Raw genomic sequence first — 25143 nt, forward strand, 5'->3', positions numbered from 1 at the left:
AACAGAGGAAGACGTTTTGGTATTTTTTCACGAAAATTTTGATCACGAAACCATAAACGAAGGATGAGCCAAACTATGTATACAAAACAGTTAATGTACAACGCTTAACATGTGCTATATTTTGGGGCAGTTTACAGCCAGGCTTTCCTTTAGCATGCAGCGGTGGTATTCATGCATACAGAGGTAGGGCCATGAGTAAGTTCTGCACCTTCAGGTTCATTTTCCCGCTGTTGGGGATTCGTTTGTGTTTGTTGTGTATTCTGTGGTGATTGATTCGGTCGTGTCACCTCCTGAGAACCATGCTGTTGATTTGACTGCCGAGAACGCCATCTTCCCCTCCATCTCAAAGCCTCAACAATGATAGAGCTTCCACACATTGTAATTCCGAACCCTGAAAAGGTGGCGAGGAGAACAGCCAGAACTGCCTGCATGTGAATCTGTGGACCGGACAAGAACATACAAACACCAATATTCAACAAGTGCATTCACACGACCATCGGTGTTTTGATCAGTGGTTCTAAGCATTTGTAACCAAAATTTCGAAAACTTTCTCAAATTAAGCAGGGTCATCACATTATCAGGTTTACTTGCCAAATCCTACCACCGCTTGATTACTAGAACAACTCTTACCAATGAATAAAGTAGATGTGCTGCAATAACGACCAGTGCAAACTGTGTAGTTGCATAAATCCAGACATATCTTCTTCTCACTGTGCACGAATTTCTACGTCAGTATAACAGAAAGATCGTTCTCTTGGTTCTACTGAAAGGAAAATCGCTGAATTCATGCTACGCAAAATATTTGCATGAACAAAGAATTTCAAAGCTATCTTACCCATTGTGGTCGATGTCATGGATGCCAGAAGACCCAAAATGCAGGAAAAAGGAAGAGACAGAGTGATTGCGTGTGATCCCATTTTCCCCACCTGTCCATGTGATTTGATTAGAATTTGAAAGGCTAAGAAAGAAAAGCATAACGAAGTTGCACGACGTACCAGAAGCTGCTCCAGAAGACAGAAGTAAGCAAGCATGCTGACTATGGCAAGGATGGGAACATCCTGCCAAGCCCTGACAAAATTTGTATAAACTGTTAGTTATACCATACTATGAGGTGGTACCGAACGCAATAAGAAAATAAACCCGCACAATAAAGACACTGCAAGCGCAGAAATTTTCGCTTCCTGAGCATTATATCAGTTGAAAATTTTCAACTTGCCTATATTGAGTAACCTCAGCCTGCTGTGCTCTACTTGCTCGAAAATTAACAGCCTGAGAATTTTGAATTCGTAGAAGTGTGACCGGTAGGTTCTGAACATCTTCTCCGCACACATCGCATGTTTTATTACCCTTAATGCTGAACCATTTTACAGCACATTTTTGGTGGGCAAGAGCAAGGTCGCCTTTACAGCTGCATTCCATCTTGAGGGTGTCGGCATCTTCACCCAGCTCAACTAAGCAAATTCGACAAACAGCTTCTTCTTCAGCAATATCTTCACCACCATCATCACTTCCATCTGAACCACGAAACTAAGATAAGGCATAGGTTGGTTATCACAAGTTACAAAACTAGGGTCAAAGGTAGCTAGAATCTGAAAATACAGACAATTAGCATAACATGGTACTCAGGTGCATTCGCAAAGGAATAGAAGAGGTTTTTTGTCGATATGGACAAAGACAATTAGAAGCAGAACTTACTAGTCACATTTATTGGGGATGTGCTTGATGTAGTTGTGACAGTCCTCTCAGCCACTCGTGGCGTGGTTGGAATTACACGAATGACACTGCCTGCATATATACTTCCATCTTTCTTAATCGCAGGAACTGAACGTGAGCGGCTAATAGGTCGTTGGGCCTCTGCTTTCTACAAAGTCAAGAACCAGGTGGAACAGCAGAAAAAGATATCTGACAAAATACGTTCAACAAGTAGACGCACCCCAATGCCATCTCTGGATGCAGAGCTCAAGGCTTGAAGTGATAGTTCTATGAGAAGTAACTCATGGAAGTAATTTTAAAAGCAACAAACGTCTCAAACATCATAAAATGAAAGGGCAGTACAACCCACTGTAGGATTCAAACGGATAGAGGAGAGAATAGGAGGAAATGTTTAGCCTCCGCTTAAAAAATGTGTTGCACCGAAGGACAACTTACGCTGCTAATCAGTCTATAAAACTAAATATTATATCGTATCAACTGTTATTAACACCCGCTTCATTTATTCTCTAAGTCATCAAGAACCAAGGCGAAAAGGTTGTCTTTCTGGTCTAATTGATATTTTCAGTAGAAGCAGTACAAGAAGTTAAGGGGGGAAGTCAGGGAACCCATCATAAAGACGGTGCACTGCCACCAGACCATGCAACATTGAGGAAACCAAATGACTGTAAACATATACAACAAACTTACACACATTAAAAGCACAAGACTTCAAATTGTATTTAAAAAATTTTGTTATTATAAGATTTCTGTAAACTATGGTCAACTTGAATTCTTCTCAACAAAACAGTTATTGTCAAACTAACAAGTGATAGATACTCACCAGATCAATTGTGTTCCTGCCATGCATAGACTCTAGATTTGAGTGAGCAATTGGAGTTGCAGGCAAGGATGATCCGGTTTTCGTCCTGGGAGTTAAAAGCATTGCAAAGGACCAGGCCCTTGGAGTTGAAGGCTTCTCACGTGTCCCTGCAGGCAAGCCTCCTAGTGCTCGAGCGGCAGCCTTCTCAATATCCGAAGTGGTGTTCCAATTTTTGAAACTTAGTCTTGGAAGGAGGCTTCTTTTTGTGGTCGATTTAGTTTTTGACGACGAGGGACCTGGGGACTCATTGATTTTAGCTAAACTAGGGCTGGGTAATGGGGAGAAATTTACTCTTTTGGGAGTGGGGCTCGGCGTTGGGGGCATGTTTATTCTCACAAAATTCTCTTTGGCATCCTCAAGAGTTCTTGAAGGTATCTGTAAGACGAGGTTCTGTCGTCTCCACAGATGGCCAGGAGGTGCTTCTTCAATTATCTCAGTGGAAACTCCATCCTGTGGAAAAAGAAAGATCATCCAGGATCAGCAAAACACAATAAAGCATTCTACAAACATGATCAACTACTACTTATACACCAATATCAGACAAGCACATGTATCATGCACAACAACATAAGATGTGAAAATTGAAGAACTAGAACTAGAAAGGTAAGTTCTTTTTTACCAAAAAATTAAGAAAAAAAATATGGAAATATAACACGAAAACAATAACAGCATAAACCCTGACTAGTTCTAAGAGTTTCATAGTTATACAGATACCAACTTAGTATTGAAAATATGATTAATGGCAGTTTAAGCATGCATTAACCCAATTTATGTAAAAAGGAACAAGAAATTAAAGGAACAAAACCTAATACGAAGTCAAAATTTCATAATTCACAAACAAACATCTGACAAAATCATCAAATGAATTGAATCAACTAGTAAGGAAAATGGAAAGCAGGAAAACGAATATATAAGAACAACGCATGAACGAATTTTCAACAAAAAATGGGACACCATGTAGGTTGAAGGCTCAGCTTCGTTGGTGAAAATGCCGCCACCGTTTTTAGCAAAGGTTCCATCTTCAGTCGCCATAGCTCAAAGGCCACTGCTACAGGTTCTGCAAAACCACTAAAACCCAGTAGAGAGAAAAGGTAGAGGAGCTGGAAAAACAGAGAGGTGTGTTTACGTTAACTCTTGAAGTGGCAGCTGAGAGAGAGAAAGAGAAGGCAGCTGAGAGTCTCTCTCCTCAGACTGAGTCTCGAGCAATTCAAGGGCCCCCAGTTACTGCAATGGAGACGGGGAGGGAAGAAATTGTTTAGCATGCCGGTAACATGCCTAGGTAAAGTATTCAATTTTTTTTTTTTTTCAACTATTCAACTACTTGTATTAAGAATAAAAATATCCGACGTAAAGTAAGAGTGACTGCAATTAAAGAAAAGATGAGAGAAAATTGATAGGAGCATATTTATGCGACTTAATTGGCTTGTTCTCATGCATTTACGTTGTGTTTCTTTAGTTATTTTAGTCCTTTATGCCATTTTCGTGTGTTTCTAGGTTCATATGGCTAAGGAAGCAAAAAGAAGCAATTTGGAGCATTCTAGAGCATTTTTGGGCCAAGATTGGATAGTGCAAGCATGGAGGCATGAGGATGGACGAATTTGAAGGCTTGAATTCAGTTAGGGAGCTGCAAGGGGGCCTAAAAACCTTATTTCTAGAAGGCTTTATCTATTCACACATGGTGCCTAATTCCTACCTTGTCCTAGCCGTCCTACCTTGTCTCTTAGCCGTCCTACCTTGTCTCCTAGCCATCCTAGCTTGTCTCCTAGCCGTCCTAGCTTGTCACTAGCCGTCCTACCTTGTCTCCTAGCCGTCCTAGCTTGTCTCCTAGCCGTCCTAGCTTGTCACTAGCCGTCCTACCTTGTCACTAGCCGTCCTACCTTGTCTCCTAGCCGTCCTAGCTTGTCACTAGCCGTCCTAGCTTGTCACTAGCCGTCCTACCTTGTCTCCTAGCTGTCCTACCTTGTCTCCTAGCCGTCCTAGCTTGTCACTAGCCGTCCTACCTTGTCTCCTAGCCGTCCTACCTTGTCTCCTAGCCGTCCTAGCTTGTCACTAGCCGTCCTAGCTTGTCTCCTAGCCGTCCTAGCTTGTCTCCTAGCCGTCCTAGCTTGTCACTAGCCGTCCTACCTTGTCCAAGCTACACACATATATCCTTTAAGTGTTTCATGTATAGAATTTCTGGTACAAAAAACCTTTTGGTTTCAACTAAGTTCAAAACCTTTCCTAGCCCTATAAATAAGGCTTTGCAGCAAGGCACTAAGGGGATCACTCATTCATTCAATTTTCGTCCATTCATCTATCCTCCATCCAATTCCATAATCCCTGATCCTAAAACACATCCCAACCATCCCATCCACCTTTGTGCCGTAGCAAGGAGAAAGAAGGAAAGACTCTTGGATGCTCAAGCTTCGTCGTTGGTGCATTCTAGGTGTAATTCGTTTTATGATTTCAATGTTTAATTTATTTTCCTTTCATTTTGCTATGAACATGAGTGGCTAAAACCCTATTGGTTAGGGGTGATTTCGAAGCCATAACTATGTGTGCAAGTTGATTTGATAAATTCCAGTTATGAGTTCTTGAATCGTGAATGCAATTGGCTTAACTGTGCGAGTAATAACGTATTTGTGTTTGTTAATTAGGGGTCGACACTTAATTGGCTTGCATGAATATGATGCTAGAATATAAGTTTGTTTCACATAATTGTCACACACTTATATTCACAAGTAGTGAAGGTTGCTAGTCACAATCGCGTTAAGTTCAATTCCTAGCATAAGTGTCATGATGTCATAGTCACAAGTGCTTTGTCAATGCTTATAGTTTTCATTGAATGTAATGATCTTTGATTGTATCTTTATTATGATGTCATGTAAGGAACTTTTGAAGAATGCTTTGGGTTGTCGTATGATGTCATCCAATTCAATAACACAAGGAAAACTTGAGAATTAACTAGTGATGTCACGGTTAATTTGGGGCATTGTCATTCATAATTCTATGAAGGAATAACTAGAAATCGAGTCATTTGCATACTTGTCATGTGTGGAGAAAGAACCCCTAACTAGTCCATCATCCATTAAAAACCCCAAAAAACGTTTCAAAATCAGTTTTACTTTGCAATCTATTTTCTCAACTTTAATTTCGTCCAAATCAAATCCCCCTTTACTTTGAAGTCTCAATTTAGTTAGAAATTGTTTTGGTTCATGTTTTTAAGTGTTTTGAGTCAAGTTTTCAACCAATTTCGTCCAAATTAGTGTAGGTGCTCATAACTGCCCAGAAAGTGGTTTTTAGGCAGTTTTGAGTCTTCTAGTTGCTGTTTTGAGTTTTTGTTTTGTTTTAGTGTTTTAACTTTGGTTTTTCATTCTTTGAGTCCAAATTAGTGTTTTTAACTTTGTTTTGGAGTTCTTAGGTCAGTTTTCAAGAGTTTAGCAATCCCTCCTAATCCCCGGTTTTGAACGATCCCTACTTACATACTTTGCTACAATTGTCAGAAGAGGGTTTAATTTGTGTGCTTAATATATTTTGCATCAAAAATCGGTTAAGATAGTTTGAACACGTAAACCGAAGACTTACAGATTCTTAACTTAGCAGATGCAACTATGAGACGAAAGTTCAGAGCAAAGGGGGTAGAGTAAAACTTAGGAAGACTTGAAAAGAGGCTTTAAAGAGATATGTAGTACCTGGAGCTAACGGAAGATGGTCGCAAAAACCAAACACAGTGGTCTTCTAGGATTCATACAGCCGATCCCACTCAGTGGGATAAGGCTTGATTGTTGTCATTATATCCAACCACTTGTTGCCGAAACAAAGATCTCTCAGAGAAGGGAGGGAAGGGAATAGGAAAGATGGTTCGACATCGGCAACAAAGAGTAATGCTAGGTAGATCAACTTTTTTAAACCAAATTTATAAATCATATGATGTGTTACAAATAAAAAATAAAAACGTTAATCAACATAACTTACTATCTGTATCCATATTACGATTAATTAAACGATCAATATCTCTTTAAACCAAAATTTACTACCTAAACTTTGATGTTTTTGTCTTTGTTAGCTATCTGAACTAATAAAATTTACAGCCTTCAAGTTCATTAAGGCCTTGTGAACTGAAAATATTTTATTCAAATGTCAAGCAAAAAGAGGGTACACAAATATAAGAAACTCCACGATCATCGAATTCTTGTTCCTAAATCCTAAAAAATTGAAATCAAACGGAAAACCTTACATGAATCGATTAATACCTTAGTTAGAGGATTGAAAACTTCAAAATCACAATTCATTGGTCAAAGAGAGTTTGTTTTTCTTTTTGGAAGTTTCTTAAGGTTTTAGTCAGAATGAACATAGGATAAATATTGCATGATAGTAGAGTTTGATTTAACTACTATTAGGTATCAAACCCGCACGCACATATATTTGAAAACTCAGTTGCAATTTGTCCTAGGATTAGATACTCTTTTTATTTTATGTCTTTGTTAAAGTCAAAATACAAAATGATTCTTTCAAGTACTGGTTCAGGTTTATCCTCCAATTTTTTAATGTGGCACTTTGGCCAGTATCAACCTCGTTGTATACATAAATTATAATATCTACATATATATATATAAGGGGCTAGAGGATTATGACTAGTTTTTCACATATTTTTTAATACATTTTAATTTTTGAAGAATCTGAATCCTCTATCTTTTAACCTATCATTAAAAAATTATTTAAAAAAAATAAAAATTGAGATAATTCAAAATAATTAAGACATTTAGTTATAGTGAAGACAATTGGGGAATACATTTTGCTAAAATGACTCCTATTAAATATAATAATCATATGGTTTTGAATTTCGATAATTTTTTGTAGAGATAAACTTTGAAAAAACTATAATATCGTTGGAATACATTATCGAGTTAGGCACTAACAAATTGTGTGTTAAAAAATGTGGCCCCCATCCTTACGCATATATCACGCCAGAATATAATGAAAGCTTAGTCTCCACCGCTCTTTTGGTCAAAGAAAATATTAGAACTTGTTGCTTCTGGTAGAAGTGTTCGATCTGGCTTGAAAAGAACTTGGAAATCTTAATGCATGTGACCACACACCACCCAATTAGGTTACTCAGTGATCGGAATCCAGTGGTCGCTGTATTGCACTTTGTGAAATGCAATATATGGAGAACCTTGTCAAAATGTTATGATAATAATTGACAAGTTTGTTTTTGTGCGTGCTAGCCGAGTGCAACTTGCTCTTGGTTTGATTTGGGTTGGTTTGGTCCCGTATTTTATTTAGTGGTAGTGACCCGCTTACCTGCCACTTTGTGAGTGCTACATCAACTAGGTAGGTATGTGTAAAAAGTTTGGATAACTCTAGGATGGTCGTCCACGATTGGGTGAGCGATTGTCCGCTGCTAATACATTATATTGTGAAATCCATGTACATCGATGGTACTCACAAACATGGACGTGGAAATTTTTTTCCTACTTCCTAACACTCCCTATCCGAGTTTAACATGTCACATCCCGGCCCGGGACAGATCACTTCCCGGGCCCGCTCCACCACCGTAGCACGATATTGTCCGCTTTGGGCTTACCATTCCCTCACGGTTTTGTTTTTGGGAACTCACGAGCAACTTCCCAGTGGGTCACCCATCATGGGATTGCTCTAGCCCCCTTCTCACTTAACTTCGGAGTTCCTACGGAACCCGAAGCCAGTGAGCTCCCAAAAGGCCTCGTGCTAGGTAAGGATGAGAATATACATTTAAGGATCACACCCCTGGGCGATGTGGGATGTCACAATCCACCCCCCTTTAGGGGCCCGACGTCCTCGTCGGCACACACGCGACCAGGGTTAGGCTCTGATACCAATTGTCACATCCCGGCCCGGGGCAGATCACTTCTCGGGCCCGCTCCACCACCGTAGCACGATATTGTCCGCTTTAGGCTTACCATTCCCTCACGGTTTTGTTTTTGAGAACTCACGAACAACTTCCCAGTGGGTCACCCATCATGGGATTGCTCTAGCCCCCTTCTCGCTTAACTTCGGAGTTCCTACGGAACCCGAAGCCAGTGAGCTCCCAAAAGGCCTCGTGCTAGGTAAGGATGAGAATATACATTTAAGGATCACACCCCTGGGCGATGTGGGATGTCACATAACATCACTACCTTGAAGGCTAGGCTTTTCAATTTAGGTTGTTAAGTTCTCACAAAAATTATGGTGAAAACCCGATTCACTCCAAATCCCTCATATATATGACAATTTCCTAACGAGCTAATGCTAAGAGATTTCACAAATGAACCTACTATAGATCCGTATACGCTCTTAATTTCTGGCAATCAAGTATGCTTTTGTGGTTAATCTTATTGTGAACAATACTTGGTACACAAAAAAAAAAATTCTCAAATTTAATGATTAAAAGGAATGATATATAGGATTTTTTTTTTTTTTTTTTTTTGTTTTTTTTAACAAACGTATTACTATACTAAGGAGAAGGTAGTGGGCTTAACCTCATAATGACTTAGTAATAATGTGGTTCAAATTCGCCTTTAGTAAGAATCAAACCTAAAATCTCTCATTTACAAATGAAGAAGAATACCACTAGTACTATGCGACAGATATATAGGTTTTCAGAATGCAGGATCAACTTCCTAATCTATATCCTACTAATATTATTCCCAATTAATATTAATGGGTTTTGTGATTGGGGCAAGGAAACATGTTTCTAAAAACTGTTCTTGAGTCCAAGCCTACTAAGCTTATGAAATCTATCTAGTTTTAGGCCCAATGACTCATCTTATGGTACCAACTTGAGTCCATTTCTGGTTATAAAAAGGGAAAATGGTATTTCCACCAATAGGCAATGGTATATAAAGATCATACAACTTTCATTTACCACTTGGTACTACGGTCTAGGTATTCCTCTTCACTTGTATGTGAGAGGTTTTATGTTCGATTCTAGCCAAAGGTAAATTTGAACCACATTATTGCGAACCTATTGTAAGGTTAAGCCCATCCTTACCCTGCCCACCCTACCTCGCCCCCATAGGGGTATACTATCATTTGTTCAACAGAACAAAAATGGCATGGTACTAATTTGTAATCGGGTGAGGCTGATTGAAGTGGAGGTGACTTAAAATGGGGAGGAATTTGATTGGGAAGATTCGTAATTCATATTTTAATTGAAGTTATTTACTAAAATATCTGGAATTAAACATGAATCTTCATAATCTTATACAAGTTGTTCAGTAATTCACCTAACATAAATTAAAAATAAATTTGACCTAAAATGTCATTGCTCTAAATAAGTTAATATGTATAATAGTTAATGGACAAGCTTGGAAAATAGAAATAGAGAGCGTATAATGGGTAGAAAATGGATTCATGTGAGCTGGTTCTCTAGGAATTAAAATACTACCTCTCACCCAAAAAATAAATTTCTCCAAAAGATAATACTGGAGATACCAAATTTTTAAATCAATTTTACAAACCAAGTGATGTGTCACTTATTGGAAATAAGCACGTTAATCAACACTTAAGTAATAATACAATCATCAACTTTCACATCATTTGGTTTACAAATTTGATCTTCCTAACATTACCTCCAAAAAAAAATATAAAGTTGAATTATTGCGACCCTACTTGTGGTCTCATTCTCATATAATTGATCAACACCATGAGTGCTCCGTAATCATAATCCAACTGTTTACTTAGATTAACGGATAACTAAGCATAAGAAGCTCTATTTATAGGCTTACATGATAGTGTCGGAAAATATTAATATTTTAGGTTTATTTTATTGTTTGAGGTTTTTTTGGTATTTTATGTATTAGGGTTTTCTTGTAGGTTAAGTATTTGGATTCTTTGTCTATTAGGGATTATGGTTAATTCAGAAGATGGTCTGTAATTTAGTTGAATAAGTTAATTATAATGTAGTTTTTTGGGTTATGAAGTTGTCTTAGAGAATTTATAGTGTTCTCTTTCTTTTCAATTAATTAAGTATTATTCATGATTGTGTATTCTATTCATTCGTCTGTTCGTTCGTTTGTTCATTATGCGTACTCTGATTTTCAACTTGGCATCAGAGCCGATTTGATCATTCAGGGTTTTTTGTTTTCAACTCCCATTGATCATTCACGGTTAAATTTGCTCTCGTTTGGTATTCCTCTATTAGTCACTTCTCATTCTCTTTCGCTTCTCGTTGTTCTAGTTTAAATCCGTAGGAATTTGCATTCTTTATTTGAATTTAGGCGTTTATTTGAAAATGAACTTTTAACACAAATAGTCCCTTATGCTTTGACAAGTCATCAGTTTGGTTCTTTATGTTTCAAACTCATCAATTTCGTCATTTATCCATTAAGTTGCTCATCACTCTTGTTCTTATCATCCAACTCCATTAAAAACTCTATTAGTTTGCTGATGCAGCAACATGTGGAACCGACAAAGTCAAATATTTAGAGCCACATGGATTTAATGTTACTGAAAATAAATTTGAAATGAAAAATAAGAAAAACCAGTGGCCCCGTGTTTCAGCTACACCCTCACCATCACCCCAGCCCTACGACCCCAATACGCTTCATCTGCACATGCCACCCCAATACCCTTCATATTACTCGTGTCGTTTATGGATACCTTTACTAAGATATATAAAATCAAGTTCAAAAACAAGCAAAGACAACACAAATGTACAAAACTCATCCACTGTTCTTCAAATTATTGTAGTAAAAGTGTAGATAATGGTGGTTGTGGTGGGTTGGGAGATGCAAGAGTTGGGGTTAAGTTTTTATATTTTATATTTTATGATTTCATGGTTTTAGGAAAATAAAAAATGTATTCAATTCAAGTGGTGCCAAATAAATTGCCTTCGTATGTCTTACATGTTGCCACATCATGAAATCATCGATCGGATTTTATAATGGAGTTGGACGACAAGGGCGAGCAACTCAAAGAGATGACTTGTAACAACGTAAGGGATTATTTGTGATAAAAACTGTTCGAACCAAAAATAAAACAAAATTCTGTAAAACAAAATTTGAAATGCATTTGAAGACCGGTTCGTCTCGCACCCGTCAGCAGCTACACCTATGTCAACTAAATCATTACTTGTTTGACTTATTAGTGTTATTAGAGAAATACAAGGAGGATTTGTGGAAAATTAATTTTTTGACCTGCAGCATTTGCAAACTCATTCAACATCTTCAAAATATTCCTTGCGCATTCAAGTAGCCTTAGCAAAAAAGAGGCAGTCATTTGTAAACACTAAATTTCAACGGCGGAGGCACCATAAGCCTAGGATAGGCCTACCTACCCTCACTTTTTCATCCTTTCTAAATAATTTGTATTATAATTTTAATTTTTTGGTAAATGTAGTAATTTTTATTTTTAGTTTACACAAAATTCTTAAATTCTATTCACCAATAATTAAAATAAGAGGTCTCTTTTTCTTTTCAATTCCAATTGCACTCATCTTAAAACTAAATTTAACATCTTATTTTATAAACAAATCAACTCTTAAAATTAAAATGTAAAATCTGATTTAGTTTTATCAAAAAATATTCTTTCACATTGTCCAACCGAAGAATAATAAACTTTGAGTTTTCCTCCTCTTCTTAGTGAAATTTCATATATTTGTCCTCCAAATTCCAACCCACAACAATATTAAGGTTTATAAATCTCTCTGTTCTCTCTAAATTTTTACTAAATTTATAAAATTTCATATATTTTGTTCTCTAAATTCTCCCTAATTTTTTTTTATTAATTACTCTCTATATTGACTTGTTAATTTCAATATGAAAAAAGATTTAGCGTCTCAAAAAGTTGAATTAGTTGACAATTCAAGCATGTATTCTACTCTCCTATCAATACTATCCATTTGTTTTACATTTTTGACATTTATGTAAGGTCCCTCCTCACGTAAAATCCTGGCTCCACCATTGCTAAATTTGAGATTTTAAATCCTCTAGGAGAAGTAGACCCACATTTGTCTTGATTAGTGGTTCCACACAAGGAATGAAAATATAAGGAGACAAAGGATCTCCTTATCTGATTCCTCTAGTAGGGTAAATTTATGAGAATAGAAAAAGAATTGGAAGAAACGCATTCTAAAACTAACCTTATCCAGTGACTATGAAATCCAAATTTCTGCAACACAAGTTTAATATAATCCCAACTTATAAGACCATAAGCTTTTTCGAGGTCTAATTTAACTGCCATTACCCCATTTCTACTTCCTTTTTTTTGTTTTAAAAGAGGAAAATATTTCATGGGAAATAAGAATATTATCATTGAGTGATCTTCCAGGAGCAAAAGCACCTTGGTTCCTAAAACTAAAACTTTCAAGTAGAGGTTTTAGCATATTAACAATGATTTTAGCTATAATTTTGTAAGTTACATTGCAAGGCTAATAGCTCTAAAGTTAACCACAACTTTAGGGAAATTTACTTTGGGGATTAAAGCAATATTAGTATGATTAATCATCCTTAAGCTTGAACAATTTCCCAAGAAATCTCTTACTAAATCTCTAATGGAAGGACCTACAGTATCCCATCATTTTTTATAGAAGGAAGCATGATACCATGAGGACCCGGGGCCCTTAGGGCACCGATACTGTAGACAACTTTCCAAATTTTCTCATCCTCAATTGAACTAATGAGATTATCATTTTGTATATTACAGATGCAAGTTCGATAATATCAACAAACTTGGACATTTTAGTGGAGTTAGGGCAAGATTGAGCAGTAAAATGCAGCTTAAAATCCTGCACAAAAATATGCTCATGCCCCTCACCAAAATCCCACTAGTTACCAAAATTAGCCTTCAAGGGGTCTTTAATTTTTGTAATTCAATGTACTGATTTATATATGGAAGCTAGTAGCTACTCATTGAACTTATAAATGCCATGGAGTTGAAAAAAGCAATGGAGTTGAATAGAAACCGAGCTGAAGCAGCGCAAGCATCAGCGAGGGTTTGAGGAGGAAGAGGCAGAAGCAACAACAAGGGTTTGACGTTCGGGGTAAAATCGGAAGCTCAATAAATTATTTTGTCCGGACCAATTTTATTAGGCTGCTTTGATATTGGGTTTTGTCCTAACAATCAAATAAAATTATTACATGATTTTTTGTTAAAACTTAAAATATTAAAATCTTTTCATTAGTTTTTTTTTTTTTTTTAATTAAATTGTCCAGCTCTACTTCACTCGATTCTGATTCCTACTGAAGTCAATTATTTTTTAATTTGATTCCACGCGATACGATTACAAATTAATAAAAGGAGACTCGTGCATAAATTACTTTGCCAAATGATGGTAAAGCCTCAACCTTTATTTAATGGAAAAGCAGAAACCTGTAGCATCCACGTCAAAATCATAAAATCATCATAGGACTTGCTACCTAGGGACTACTCCGGACCCACTCGGGCTGAATCCCATCATCTTCATCTAAAATCCTAATTGATACAACTGCGTGCTACCAACCGTTCGATCCCATCAAACGGCTGTGAAAACATCCCCAAAACCACATCTTGTTAGTCCCAAGATCATTAATTCATTTGTATGAAACCGCCGACAAATTTTTTATTATGATCCGAACACGGTTGCTACACTATATATTTTTATATAAATGATGAGAAATTTTATTTTTTAAGATATTCACTTTTTAAAACATATATTTCATCATTTGTGTAAAGACACGTGGTATACCAATTTGTGTTCCGATCACACTGAAAAATAAATCTCTCGAAACCAACAAATACCTGTGGGGACCACACGCTTTGCTTTGTCAGATCCATGGTAACGCCAACTCATCATCCTTCCCTACTTATTAGATTCCCAATCGATGGAAATCGAGCCGTCGATCCACCTGGGGGTCCCACACAAACCAACGGTTAAATATCGTCCCCTTGCGTCACTAGCCGTCCCCACAATTATCGATCATTGGCGCTTTATACATGAGAGATTTTTTAATGTGATTGACATACGGGATGGTAAATTACGTGTTATTGTATAAATGATGAGATATGTGTATTAAAATTTTAATAATTTAAAACATAAAATTTCCTATCATTTACATAAAAACACGTGTTGTACCATCTGTATTTCTGTAAAAATTTCTCCTTTATCCAATTGGGCTCGCGGTAAAACTGATTTCAAGCTGAGAAGCTTCTGGTGTCGACACGTGTTTACTACCTCGTCGGTGGCCTTATCAAATCATAGCCCACAGATACTAGCAGTGGGAGCCTAGGAGTGTTTTATATTATTACTAAAACCAGATCTGCAGTACACACCCACCGTCTTCTGCATCACTTCGCTCAGAAAAAGCTCTGAAAATCGCTAATCCCCAATTTCCAAGTTAGGGTTTGTGTTCAGCGGATCCACCCGGAACGAATCAAGATTGGTGATGCTCCCGTGCGCCATGTAATGTAGATTCGCAATCGGAGGGTAAATATGGATCGGGTCGTCTGGTTCGAAGCGAAGCCGGCGAGAATTTGGAAGAGGGTGTTGCTAGTAATCAAAAAATCGATAGTACTCCTCGTGGGTGGGAATCACACCTCCTCTAGGTTTTGCAGTCGCTAATCTACTCTCTCTTTCTCGCTTTGGCTTTTTCCCTCTCTCGAAATCTGTAATTGATTTTGCAAAGTTCGCAACTTTTTTTTTATATATTTTTTATAAAACAACTCGTATTTGATCGGAAACGAGAAAACCCAATTGCTTGAACGCGATATGATTCGGGCCCGAGTCATCACGAAGAGAATCATGGATTTGAAGGGCGTGAGAATGCAGATCCTTCATGGGCCTTTGGTCCGGCGTGTGTTTTTCCGGGCATTCTTTATCGCCGCGGCTATGTCGATCATACCGTTGATCCACATTTTGTCCGGGACCTACATGACAATGTTCACTTTTGTGAACCCCGGCGACTGCGCCGCCGAATTGGGCCACGTCGCCCCTATCGAAGTGACCGCGGGGAAGTTTAATTTCCAGAGTCCGTTCTTCGTGCCCTTCTGGAGATCTAATGGTTCGGAGCAGTGCAAGCGGGATGTGAATTTGACCGTCAGTGTGGTCAGAGAGCTCATGGGTCAGAAGCTATTGAAATACGGTACAAGAGCTCTCTGTGTCGGAGAAGGGTCTGCCTCGGCCGGGCTGGCATTGCAAGATTTGGGATTTCCCGATGCTCGTGGTGTTTACAAACACCGGTTCTTCTCGCTCAAGCACAAACAGTTTGTGTATGAAATTGACTATGAGGACAAGTCCTTTGATTTTGTGCTTTCCAGGGATCTCGATAAGGTTTCTGTCCCTGCGCTTCTTGTGCTTGAGATCGAGCGTGTTCTTAGGCCCGGTGGAATTGGGGCTATGCTTGTGGGTAGCAGTGTTTCCTCCCCGAATAGCTTGATTAGGTCTGCTACCCCAATTTCCTCACTGCTGAAAAGTTCCAGTGTTGTGCACGTTAATTACGTCAATAACTTCACACTGGTTGTGTTCAAGAAAAATTATGACAATGCCGGGCTCTTTAAGCAGTATCACCTTCCAGCTGACTGCCCATCGCTCACAAACAATCGACCTTTCATTGGGAAAATGGAGCCTCTGGTGAAGGAAAAACCAGTGGAGTATGGAAAGAGGTTTGCATACTTACCTAATTTTGTTGATGTTTCCTCAAAGAGGCGGTTGGTCTATATTGATATTGGGGCAGCAGCGCATCTGAACGCAAATGTTACAAATTGGTTCCTGCCTTCTTATCCCATCGAACGCAAAGATTTCAATGTTTATTTTGTTGACCATAACACTTCTGTTCTGTTATCCTACGTCAAAAAGCCCGGAATCACCTTTGTTTATCATCCAGGGCTGGCCGGAATCAATCCGCAAGTCTATGTTCCAAATGATGGGATCACAGATCCATATGTCGGAGATGAAGGGTTTGATTTCCTCGTTTGGTTCAAAGAAACTGTGGGGTTTGCAGATTTCGTGGTGCTCAAGATGAATGCAGGCAATGTAGAACTGAAGTTCCTCACGGAACTGTTTGAAAGTGGAGCCATATGCTTTGTGGACGAGCTGTTTCTTCACTGCTCAGGCCAAGTAGAAGCTGGAGGTGAAATGCCGGTGGACTGCATGGACATCTTTGGAAGCCTGCGTAGCAGTGGAGTGTTTGTCCATCAGTGGTGGGGGGACGGCAACCCCGGTGACGTTCTCCTATCTGTCGGTTGATCACGATATGATATCTTGATCATCTGGTTTCTATGATGTTGCTTTTATGGTTGGGCACTTAGGCTAAATAAAACAACCATAATTATCTTGTGTGGTGTGTTTATGTTATGTCGGAAGATGATAAACATCTAAGTTGTTGCTTTATGGCTGGTTGGACACCTGAGCTTTCCGGCTTAGTAACTTATTAATGTTATGTTTGATTTGTGTTTATCTGTTTGCTTTCAGTTCCTTTTCGTCGACTCTCGTTAATTAAGCTTATTAGAGTGGTCCATGGGACCTTAATCTTTTTAAATTTGATTGCGGAAGATTGATGACCCTGCTTTACACGTTCATTTCTTGTGCAGCATCCTTTTAACCCCACGAATGAATAAAGAGTTCATTGTTTCCTCACATTAGAGGTTTGATGGAGGTTCCCTGCGTGGGTACGAGTCCCGTTTGGCATGAGAAGTTTTTGTCTATTACACCGCCAGGTGATGTTATTATTCCGTTCGAGTTTTCATGAATGACGAGTTTATATTTTAAACTATAGTATGTTAAATATCCGTGTTATATCTATTCAGGATGGGCTTCCTTCTCTTTTGCATGAGAAAGGTATGGAACATTTATATGATGGGAAAGGAAATGATTTCTCATTCTCTAAGTTCATTTTGCCGCGAACCAAACGGCACCTATATGTTTATTTTCATCTCACACTTACTGGATGAGAAATATTTTAAAGTGCCCAGTATTTAAGCGAGTACTCTGCATGTCATAAAAAAGAGGTCGGATACAGACAACCGAATGATTCAAGCTTGAAAGCTTTTGGAAGCCAATCACAGACAAGTTGAGATGCACACTTTGAGGCTACCTTGAGAAAAGGTCGACGCCCTTGGTTTAAAGAAAGAGAAGTACCATGTTTTGTGATTGAATAAAATAATGAAAGTGATGGGGGATCTACCGCACTACATTGTTTTATTACTTGCAATTATTTAGCCTCTGCTCCACAAAGGTGGTCAACTGCTAAACTTTATTGAAGCTTTCTCTAAATGAATAAACATCCAACCATCCATGGTGTTTCAACTATTTTTTCACTTGTCACAAACAAGTCAATTTAAGTACGAGGTCTTAAATTTGACTCGTGTCAAAGACGAATTTGAACCACATTATTGCTAGCTCATTGTAAGGCTAAACTCACCCTCTCTCCCCTTAATATAGATAATATCGTTTGTCACACTATCCATAGCTCAAGAAGAGAAAATAGGCATTGGTCTCTCTAGACTTTAGTCTATGAACTAAATATTTGTGAATATTGGTCCACGAACGCATCACAATCCACTAATCGTTTTCTGTCACAATATTACACAAATGGGTTTTGCCCCACGTAGTGACAAGTATAGGGTACAATGTGCATGAATTTTAGTTCAGGAAACATTGCTCCAATACTCTTCTACAAGGAACGCACAAGAGACCAAGTCCCTCGATCCCATCCTTTTAATCCCTTCTGTGAAAACTAAAAATCTGAGCAGACAAAAAAAAAAAAAAAAGAAAAACACCAGAGGAACTAGTATGTACATACTTTAATCTCTCTGCCCAAATACCTAAAATTCATCGGAACTGGAACGTTCATGGAAAAATACCTGATTACCTCTACATTATTCTTTCTTGAAACAAATAATTACAACAGGTAGAAGCAAACTGTAGATTGACCTACAACGGTACAACCAATTCAAATGCAGAACATGTATGGTCAAGAATTGCCACTGAACACTCGGCATGCGTGTAAAGAGCATCGTTACATACCACTGGTGCAACACATCATGTTGCACATCGTACAGCATATAATCTGCCTCTTCAATTCATTGAAAACCGAAGTGAGGGACGGAAAAGCAAGTGCAGAAGGAAAGTCGAGAAAGAGGGCCGGGCGGGGTGGGGTGGGGTGGGGTGCCATTAACTTACAGAATGCTAGTGGCAGAACACATCCTCTCATTCCTCAGGGCCATTGTTGACCTTTATCTCCAAAAGCCTCTCAACTGGTTGCCGGCAAATTGGGCATCGGTTTGTTTGGAATCTCAAGACCTTGGCACACCCACTGCACATGCACTGCAGGTAGAAAAGAAATCCAACCAAAAGTCAGTCACAACGAAAATCCAACATAAATTACACTCTGCTTGATTCAAGCACATTAGTATGCAAATATGATAACTAGATGGACACAAGTTAATGTAATCCTATAGAATCTACAAACGAGTCAAAAGGAATTTTGAACCCAAATAAAGCACTTCTCTTTAAAAAACTTCGCTTTTTCCTTTTGTCAATTACGAAATTTAAGCCCAGTGATGTGAATGCTAAATCTGCTATCAGTTACAATCTTTCTTTTGGCAACAAACTAGCTCTCACCAATCACAAACTTCTCTAAAGATTAAGATCAGCTTTCTCCACTAGCAACTATGACAAACTTTGAAAAGAAAAAGTGCAATGTATAATTACCATGTGTCTGCATGGAAGAACAGTTGTGTCGCGTGGTTCAGACAGGCAAATTACACATTCTTTTCCGGGGTCATTCCCGTCCACTTCACCTTCAACTGAATTACCAATGCCATATATCTCCTGTAGTTCATACCTCATCCCATTCACCCAAAGAATCTGTTTGACAACCCTAACTTGGAATTCACCTTTCTCCCTCTCAAATATAGCCTGAGTTATCTGGGAGTTTGTTGTTACAGACGCGGGGCTTCCCTCTGATCCATCATGGGCAGGAGGGGATGCCTCGGCCTTCACAGCTATAGGATAGATATCCAAGTCAGCTACTTTCAGTAACTCAGCATCCTCAAACATTGAGAAGTTAATTCCGGTTCCCGAAGGCTGCCTGAACTTCTGGCCCAGACCTTGTTCAAAATGTACCGTCACAGGTGGATGAAGGTTAAACTTCATTGGTGTCAGGTTACAATCCTCGCCTTCTTTTGCAAAGAAGATAATGGTGATGCTGTTTCACAAAGCCATAAATTAAAATTTAAAAATAATCTGATGATCATATACAACCATGCCATCCAAGTTATTCATGTAAATTATATGAATTGTTTATACCTTGGCCAAGAAAAAGATACAACTACTACAATTCTACATGAAAAATGCCATCACAGCATGGTGTTTGCGTATGATATATAATGCAAAAAAGATCAATCCGATTGCGTCGCAGCTGAGGGAATGACTTTATACCGCAGAATTGAACTACCAAAAGGCTATACCAATCTGAATGAACAAATAAATATACTGATTGCAAAGAGAGCCTACGGTCCTCATCTTATATTTCCTAAATTATCATTTTTGGGATACACCTCTTCGTTGATCAATGTTCACTAGTTAGAAAAAAAAGTTGAGTAAATCCTTGCAGCTAAACAATAATTTAAGGTGAAAAAAATCAAACAGATTGCTTTCACCATCTATGCTCTTATCGTCTAGAAACTTCTGCCCTTTCACTTTTGTGAGGTTCCCCGGCAGCTTCTACTTTCATCCATTAGAATCCTCTCTAGCAGTAAGAAAATCCTTGTACCACAAGAATGATTTTGTATCAAACGGTACATACCACACACAATGTCAACGAAATCATATTTTAGAACAAACAGTTGGTAACATCCTAATGGCTCAAGTTTCTCGGATTTAACAATTATCCATGAAAAAAAATAAAACAAAGTTATCAATCATAAACCATAGTTCATCAATCGATCATGTTAACCTATTGCAGTCCCACAATTCCATCCTTCGACGCCATTACCCGTCATCATTATAACCGGATCAACTACAACGGCAATCACTTCAGAATGGCAAGTACCTCAAAATACTTTTCAATAAAACTTCGACTGCCGTAAATTGTTTCTCAATCTTTCGGTATCTAACAATCCACTGTCTAATTGATTACCAATTTAGCACAAAACGCTTTCTTTTTCAAACACTCCAATTCCATTTAAGCTAATCCCACATAAAAGCAAATAATGATCACAATTAGGCACTTAATACAGTAACAAATCAGAAGTTAGTAAAAAAGTTAGACTTCAAGTTCAACACAAAAGCTTCAAGCTTGAATTTTACCTCCCTGCAACCGTGGCATCGAAAATAAAAGACACGAGGAAGCTTCCAGGGTTTTCCTCATCGGGCTCGACCTTCAGAGTCTCCTTCTTCAGATTCACATCGTTCCTTATAGTAACCGCCTTCTGGTGCTCCACGTATGGCGTTGGAGCCTGCATTACCCGGTACCGCCCGCCGGCCCAATTCGGATGCACCGTGTCCACGTGGGGATGGGGAACGCGGTGGTGGTGATCGTACGGAGCGGGCAGAGGCACCGGCATGGGCGGCGGCGGGTAGTAACCCGGGTACTGGTAGTACTGGGGCGGGTTCGGGTTCGGGTTCGGGTTCGGGTACTGGGGCGGGTTGGGGTTGGGGTACTGAGACGGGTACGGAGTCGCCGCTGCGAATACGTAGCGGTTTTGAGAGATTTCGGGCTGAGGTGGGGCCGGAGGAGGCGGAGCAGGGTGGTTTTGGCGGGAGCTGTGTCTCCGGCGGCCGCCGTTGTTTCTGCTCCCGCTGTTTCCCATGTTGGGTTAAATTTTCTTGGGAATTTTCTTGGGAAACAAACAGATTGGGGCTGGAAAATCAAGAGCTGTCGTCAGACAGGTTGAGAAGATGTGAAAGATTGGAACTTTGATATTGTATTCTCCTGGTTTTGGGTTCTTCTGTGCGTTGTGAAGTGAAAGGGAACTTTGGATGGTAACATAGCAGTTATAAAATAATAAAATACTTATTTTAATTAATTAATAAAAAATAATATAGGAAAAGACTGTAACAAGAAATAATAATAATATAAAATAAATAAATAAAAGAAAAAAAGGAGAAAAATAGTTTCGAGAATACAAGTCATGTAATATAAAATAGACGTACAAAAATATTGATACAAAATCTTCTTAGATAAAATAACAAATTTGAGTGAAGTAGTAATAACATGTTAAAAGTGGCATTTTTTGTCGCTCAAATTTTTACAAAATGTTTTATTACATTGAAATATAAATTAACGTTAAACTATAAAGTAATAAAAAAATTTTAATTTCTTTAGTATTTTTCATTTACTAATTTGAGATATTATAATTTAAAAGAAATAATATAGGACCTCTTGAGCTGCATCGAAAATTTGATGGGAAAAAGGGAGAGGAATCTTGATTCGCTTTGTTATTGGTATTTGGAATGGTTGGGTTGGGATGAGTGGGTGGGTAATGGGATTGCGTAAAGAACCACCCAAACCAAAGGCACCATCCATATTCCGTATACCCCATGACATGATGAAAATTGAGACAGAAAGAAGTGCTTATGCTCAACAGCTAAAGCTGACACCTTTTGCCTTTTTTTTAATTTGTTTTTGTTTCTAATGATCGACATTATTGGATTGTATTATTCGCACGAATTAGACCAAGAAAAAGGATATGATCATGGATTCATGCCCATCAAATGGATGTCCTTTCAGCCTCCTAACAATCCACTATGCTACTGCTTATGCTAATGTCGTCACCATTTGATCTAATGTCATTCAATCTTAATTTGATTGAGATGTCATACGTTTAGCCTTGCGTGGCTCAATCATTAAGTTGTCGATGTTTGAGTTCAAATCTTAACGAAGAAATCTCAATGGATAATAAAGTTGGCTTGGGGCTTGATCATATGCCTTATTTTGGTTGCCAAGTTGCTGTTTATAGGAAGCTGTGAATGATGATGTCATTCTGTTAGCATTGGAGATAAGCCTTACTAAGACCAACTCCACCTCAAGCAAATTGCTCAGGCTATTAAGCGAAGGTGATTACTGTTTTAGTGAACATTAATTGTTCAAATGAATATCTACTTCTAAACTGAATTGCTCAGCCTATTGGTACTAAAATTTTTTTTTTTTTTAATAATAACAGTTAATTTTATATTTAATTTCAAATAGAATTTTTAACCAATTATGTCACGCCATTCGGATACAATTTTTGTGAATAGATTTTCGAGTAGATTTTTAACCAATTCCATAACGTCATGTGTTTTGATTTTATAAGAATTTTGGGGATAGATTTCCGATAAGATTTTTATCTAATCCTGTCGCGTCACATGTCACTATCTGTTTAGAATCATTGTGGATAAATTTCAATAAAACATTTAACCAATTACGGCATGCCACGTGACAATATCTACAACCTCATCCCTTTTTTTTTTCTCTGTATAAACCCTACATCCATCTTAAAGTCACTTACCAAAATCAAAATGTCCAATAATCATTCTTCATAGTTTATAAATCTTGAGTTCTTACAATGTCTTCTTCAAGGATATTGTTAGAAATCAGTGAGCAAGAGAAATAATTGTTCGATCTCAAGGAGGAAGAAAATGAGTTGTTCGAAATGGAAGAGCAAGAGGATGAAGAATATGATGAAGTAAGAAGCGAGAGAGCCTCACACATTGTCGTGTCATGCAAACTATGGGGGTAATCTCCTGACCCAATCGTTCCGCAAACCTCAATAAAAAGAGAGAACAATGAGGTAAGGATCTCTTGGACAATGAGGCTAGGGCAAGTAGCCAAAGGAAAATGAAACAGAAATTAAAAAGGGAAACTCAAGTGGTAATATTGTAAAAATTCTACTATGTTACTGTCATTCTTATACGTTGGAGTTTTTTACCGTGAAATCTTTACCAACATATCTTTGACTAAGAATATTTAGCATCAAATAAAAATTTCATAGCATATTAAAAATTTTCGATTATCGTGTTTGTTTTTTTATCGTTGAAATTGTTTAAAACCCATGTAATAATAATTTATTGCTAAAGCAAACGAGGAATAATTGTTTATGTCTATGTGGATGACTCCAATCTATATTCCAGACGTGTGTTTGTTTGCTATCCACTCATAGTCCTTATTAACCTGAATAACTTAAAGCGTGCTTAAAATGACTTCATAATACCACGTGGTCGTGAACTATATTAAAACTCAGAGATTACTAAAGATAGCAAATGAAAAATTACAGATATTTCATTATCATCATGCTTTCTTTGTGTAAGAGAAGAAAAGAAAACCTCCACACATGAAGCATATTGTAGTAAATTAGTAGAATTTGAGGTCTTTTTTGGGCAAATGAAGTGTAATTCCCACTTTACAAGCAACTAGGCAGTCCTAGTGTGTTCCCAATATTAGTGTGACTCATACATACATGATCCAGTTGTATATGCATACATAATCTTTGTGTGATATTCTTTTGCTGTCATCCGTTCAAGTTTAATAATTTATTAACATATTTCAACACTAATTAAATAAAGTTCAGTCCAAATCGATATCATTGTCAGCCTACCAAGTTGAAGTTTTAATCTCACAGCGATCATATTAAAATCGATCTTTGCAAGTTACAATTAATCAAGAATATATGTAGTGGTAGACACAGAGAGAGAGAGAGAGGCTGAAGTTTTTAGCAGAACATCATTGTCCAGAAGAATGTCCATCCATTAAGCTCTTCCTTCACCCTCTTTTTACCATCTTTAAGTAACCCTACCGTCTGCAGACTCAGAGTCAAACAAATCTCCATCGCCATCTTGAAAGTCATAAACTTAGAGTCAAGAAGAAGCATTTAACCATTAAATTGGGTACTATGCACCAATTCTTTATCCCAAAAAAAAAAAAAAACAAAAAGAAAAAACCAGCAAAATTGCAGTTGTTTGAAGTGGCATTACAAAAAAAAAAAAAAATTATCGTGTCATTTACTTAAATAACCATTAGTCTTGCATATCAATTGGTGTTTAAGAGCATATGTCTAAATTTTAAAAATAAATTTGACAACCTATATAACATTTTCATAATTTTAAAAGATTTGATCTCTACCCGATTTGTCAAATCAAAAGCATCTAATAATCAATTGAAAACAATTTGAAGTTAATGTCAGCTTTGGTAGTAAAGGTGATGGCTATCAATCGATGTCATACCACATCAAAATTGGTGTTTCGGTTGGAAAACGTTGTTGCTGTCAATTTTGCCCCTTAATGTTGATTTATACCTTTTGGTGTCACCTTTGGAGATGCTTTAAGAGGCGTACTTTATTTGGATTCTAAGGTCATCTCCAACCAAAGGAGGGTCAGAGAGCTCGTTTTAGCCATCTGGCTCTCACAATAAATTAATATTTTAATGAACAATGCAGGACTATATTTCTTACCATCTCCAACCGAGGGCCAAAGGGCGATAGGACCAAACATAATTTATTATTTAAATTTAAAAACTACAACAACTTAAATTTAAAAATTACAGCTAAAATTTAAAAACCTTATTAAGGACTTAAGTTTGGATAAAGTTATGTCATTAAGAGTTTGACAATAATATCTCTACTCTGATAATGAGATTAGAAGTACTGTATTAGAGAAAAATCATACCAATTTCAAT

General features: G+C 37.7%; 3 protein-coding genes across 3 annotated transcripts; 1 reads left to right on the forward strand and 2 right to left on the reverse strand.

Annotated features, from left to right (window-relative positions):
• Window positions 1–4: 4 nt before the first annotated feature.
• Window positions 5–3813, reverse strand: LOC137746045 (uncharacterized). The gene is made up of 8 exons (XM_068486095.2): window positions 3527–3813; window positions 2534–3022; window positions 1696–1861; window positions 1217–1514; window positions 996–1068; window positions 836–926; window positions 631–710; window positions 5–437 (listed from the first exon to the last, which is right to left on the reverse strand). Exons 1-8 carry the CDS (start codon window positions 3602–3604, stop codon window positions 150–152), a joined length of 1563 nt encoding a protein of 520 aa, XP_068342196.2. The 5' UTR covers window positions 3605–3813; the 3' UTR covers window positions 5–149.
• Window positions 3814–14759: 10946 nt separating this feature from the next.
• LOC137744940 (uncharacterized) lies at window positions 14760–16943 on the forward strand. The gene has a single exon (XM_068484761.2). The coding sequence runs from the start codon at window positions 15258–15260 to the stop codon at window positions 16731–16733; it is 1476 nt and encodes a 491-aa protein (XP_068340862.1). The 5' UTR covers window positions 14760–15257; the 3' UTR covers window positions 16734–16943.
• A 1391-nt stretch (window positions 16944–18334) lies between these two features.
• Window positions 18335–21489, reverse strand: LOC137744943 (putative E3 ubiquitin-protein ligase LUL2). The gene is made up of 3 exons (XM_068484763.2): window positions 20799–21489; window positions 19200–19695; window positions 18335–18812 (listed from the first exon to the last, which is right to left on the reverse strand). Exons 1-3 carry the CDS (start codon window positions 21299–21301, stop codon window positions 18696–18698), a joined length of 1116 nt encoding a protein of 371 aa, XP_068340864.1. The 5' UTR covers window positions 21302–21489; the 3' UTR covers window positions 18335–18695.
• Window positions 21490–25143: the final 3654 nt, after the last annotated feature.

This window comes from Pyrus communis, chromosome 12 (genome assembly GCF_041283825.1).
Source record: "Pyrus communis isolate YQ-2024b chromosome 12, ASM4128382v1, whole genome shotgun sequence".
In the NCBI taxonomy this organism is placed as follows: domain Eukaryota; kingdom Viridiplantae; phylum Streptophyta; class Magnoliopsida; order Rosales; family Rosaceae; genus Pyrus; species Pyrus communis.

What these genes read in the sequence shown, in the direction of transcription:
- LOC137746045 (XM_068486095.2), bottom strand. Translation starts at nt 3,604, where the DNA reads ATGGCGACTGAAGATGGAACCTTTGCTAAAAACGGTGGCGGCATTTTC. An exon ending in ATCCCCAATAAATGTGACTA is followed by an intron (nt 1,515 to 1,695) that starts GTAAGTTCTGCT and finishes TTCGTGGTTCAG; the next exon opens with ATGGAAGTGATGATGGTGGT. An exon ending in CATGACATCGACCACAATGG is followed by an intron (nt 711 to 835) that starts GTAAGATAGCTT and finishes ATTCGTGCACAG; the next exon opens with TGAGAAGAAGATATGTCTGG.
- LOC137744940 (XM_068484761.2), top strand. Translation starts at nt 15,258, where the DNA reads ATGATTCGGGCCCGAGTCATCACGAAGAGAATCATGGATTTGAAGGGC.
- LOC137744943 (XM_068484763.2), bottom strand. Translation starts at nt 21,301, where the DNA reads ATGGGAAACAGCGGGAGCAGAAACAACGGCGGCCGCCGGAGACACAGC. An exon ending in GATGCCACGGTTGCAGGGAG is followed by an intron (nt 19,696 to 20,798) that starts GTAAAATTCAAG and finishes TTTGTGAAACAG; the next exon opens with CATCACCATTATCTTCTTTG. An exon ending in TTCTTCCATGCAGACACATG is followed by an intron (nt 18,813 to 19,199) that starts GTAATTATACAT and finishes TTCTACCTGCAG; the next exon opens with TGCATGTGCAGTGGGTGTGC.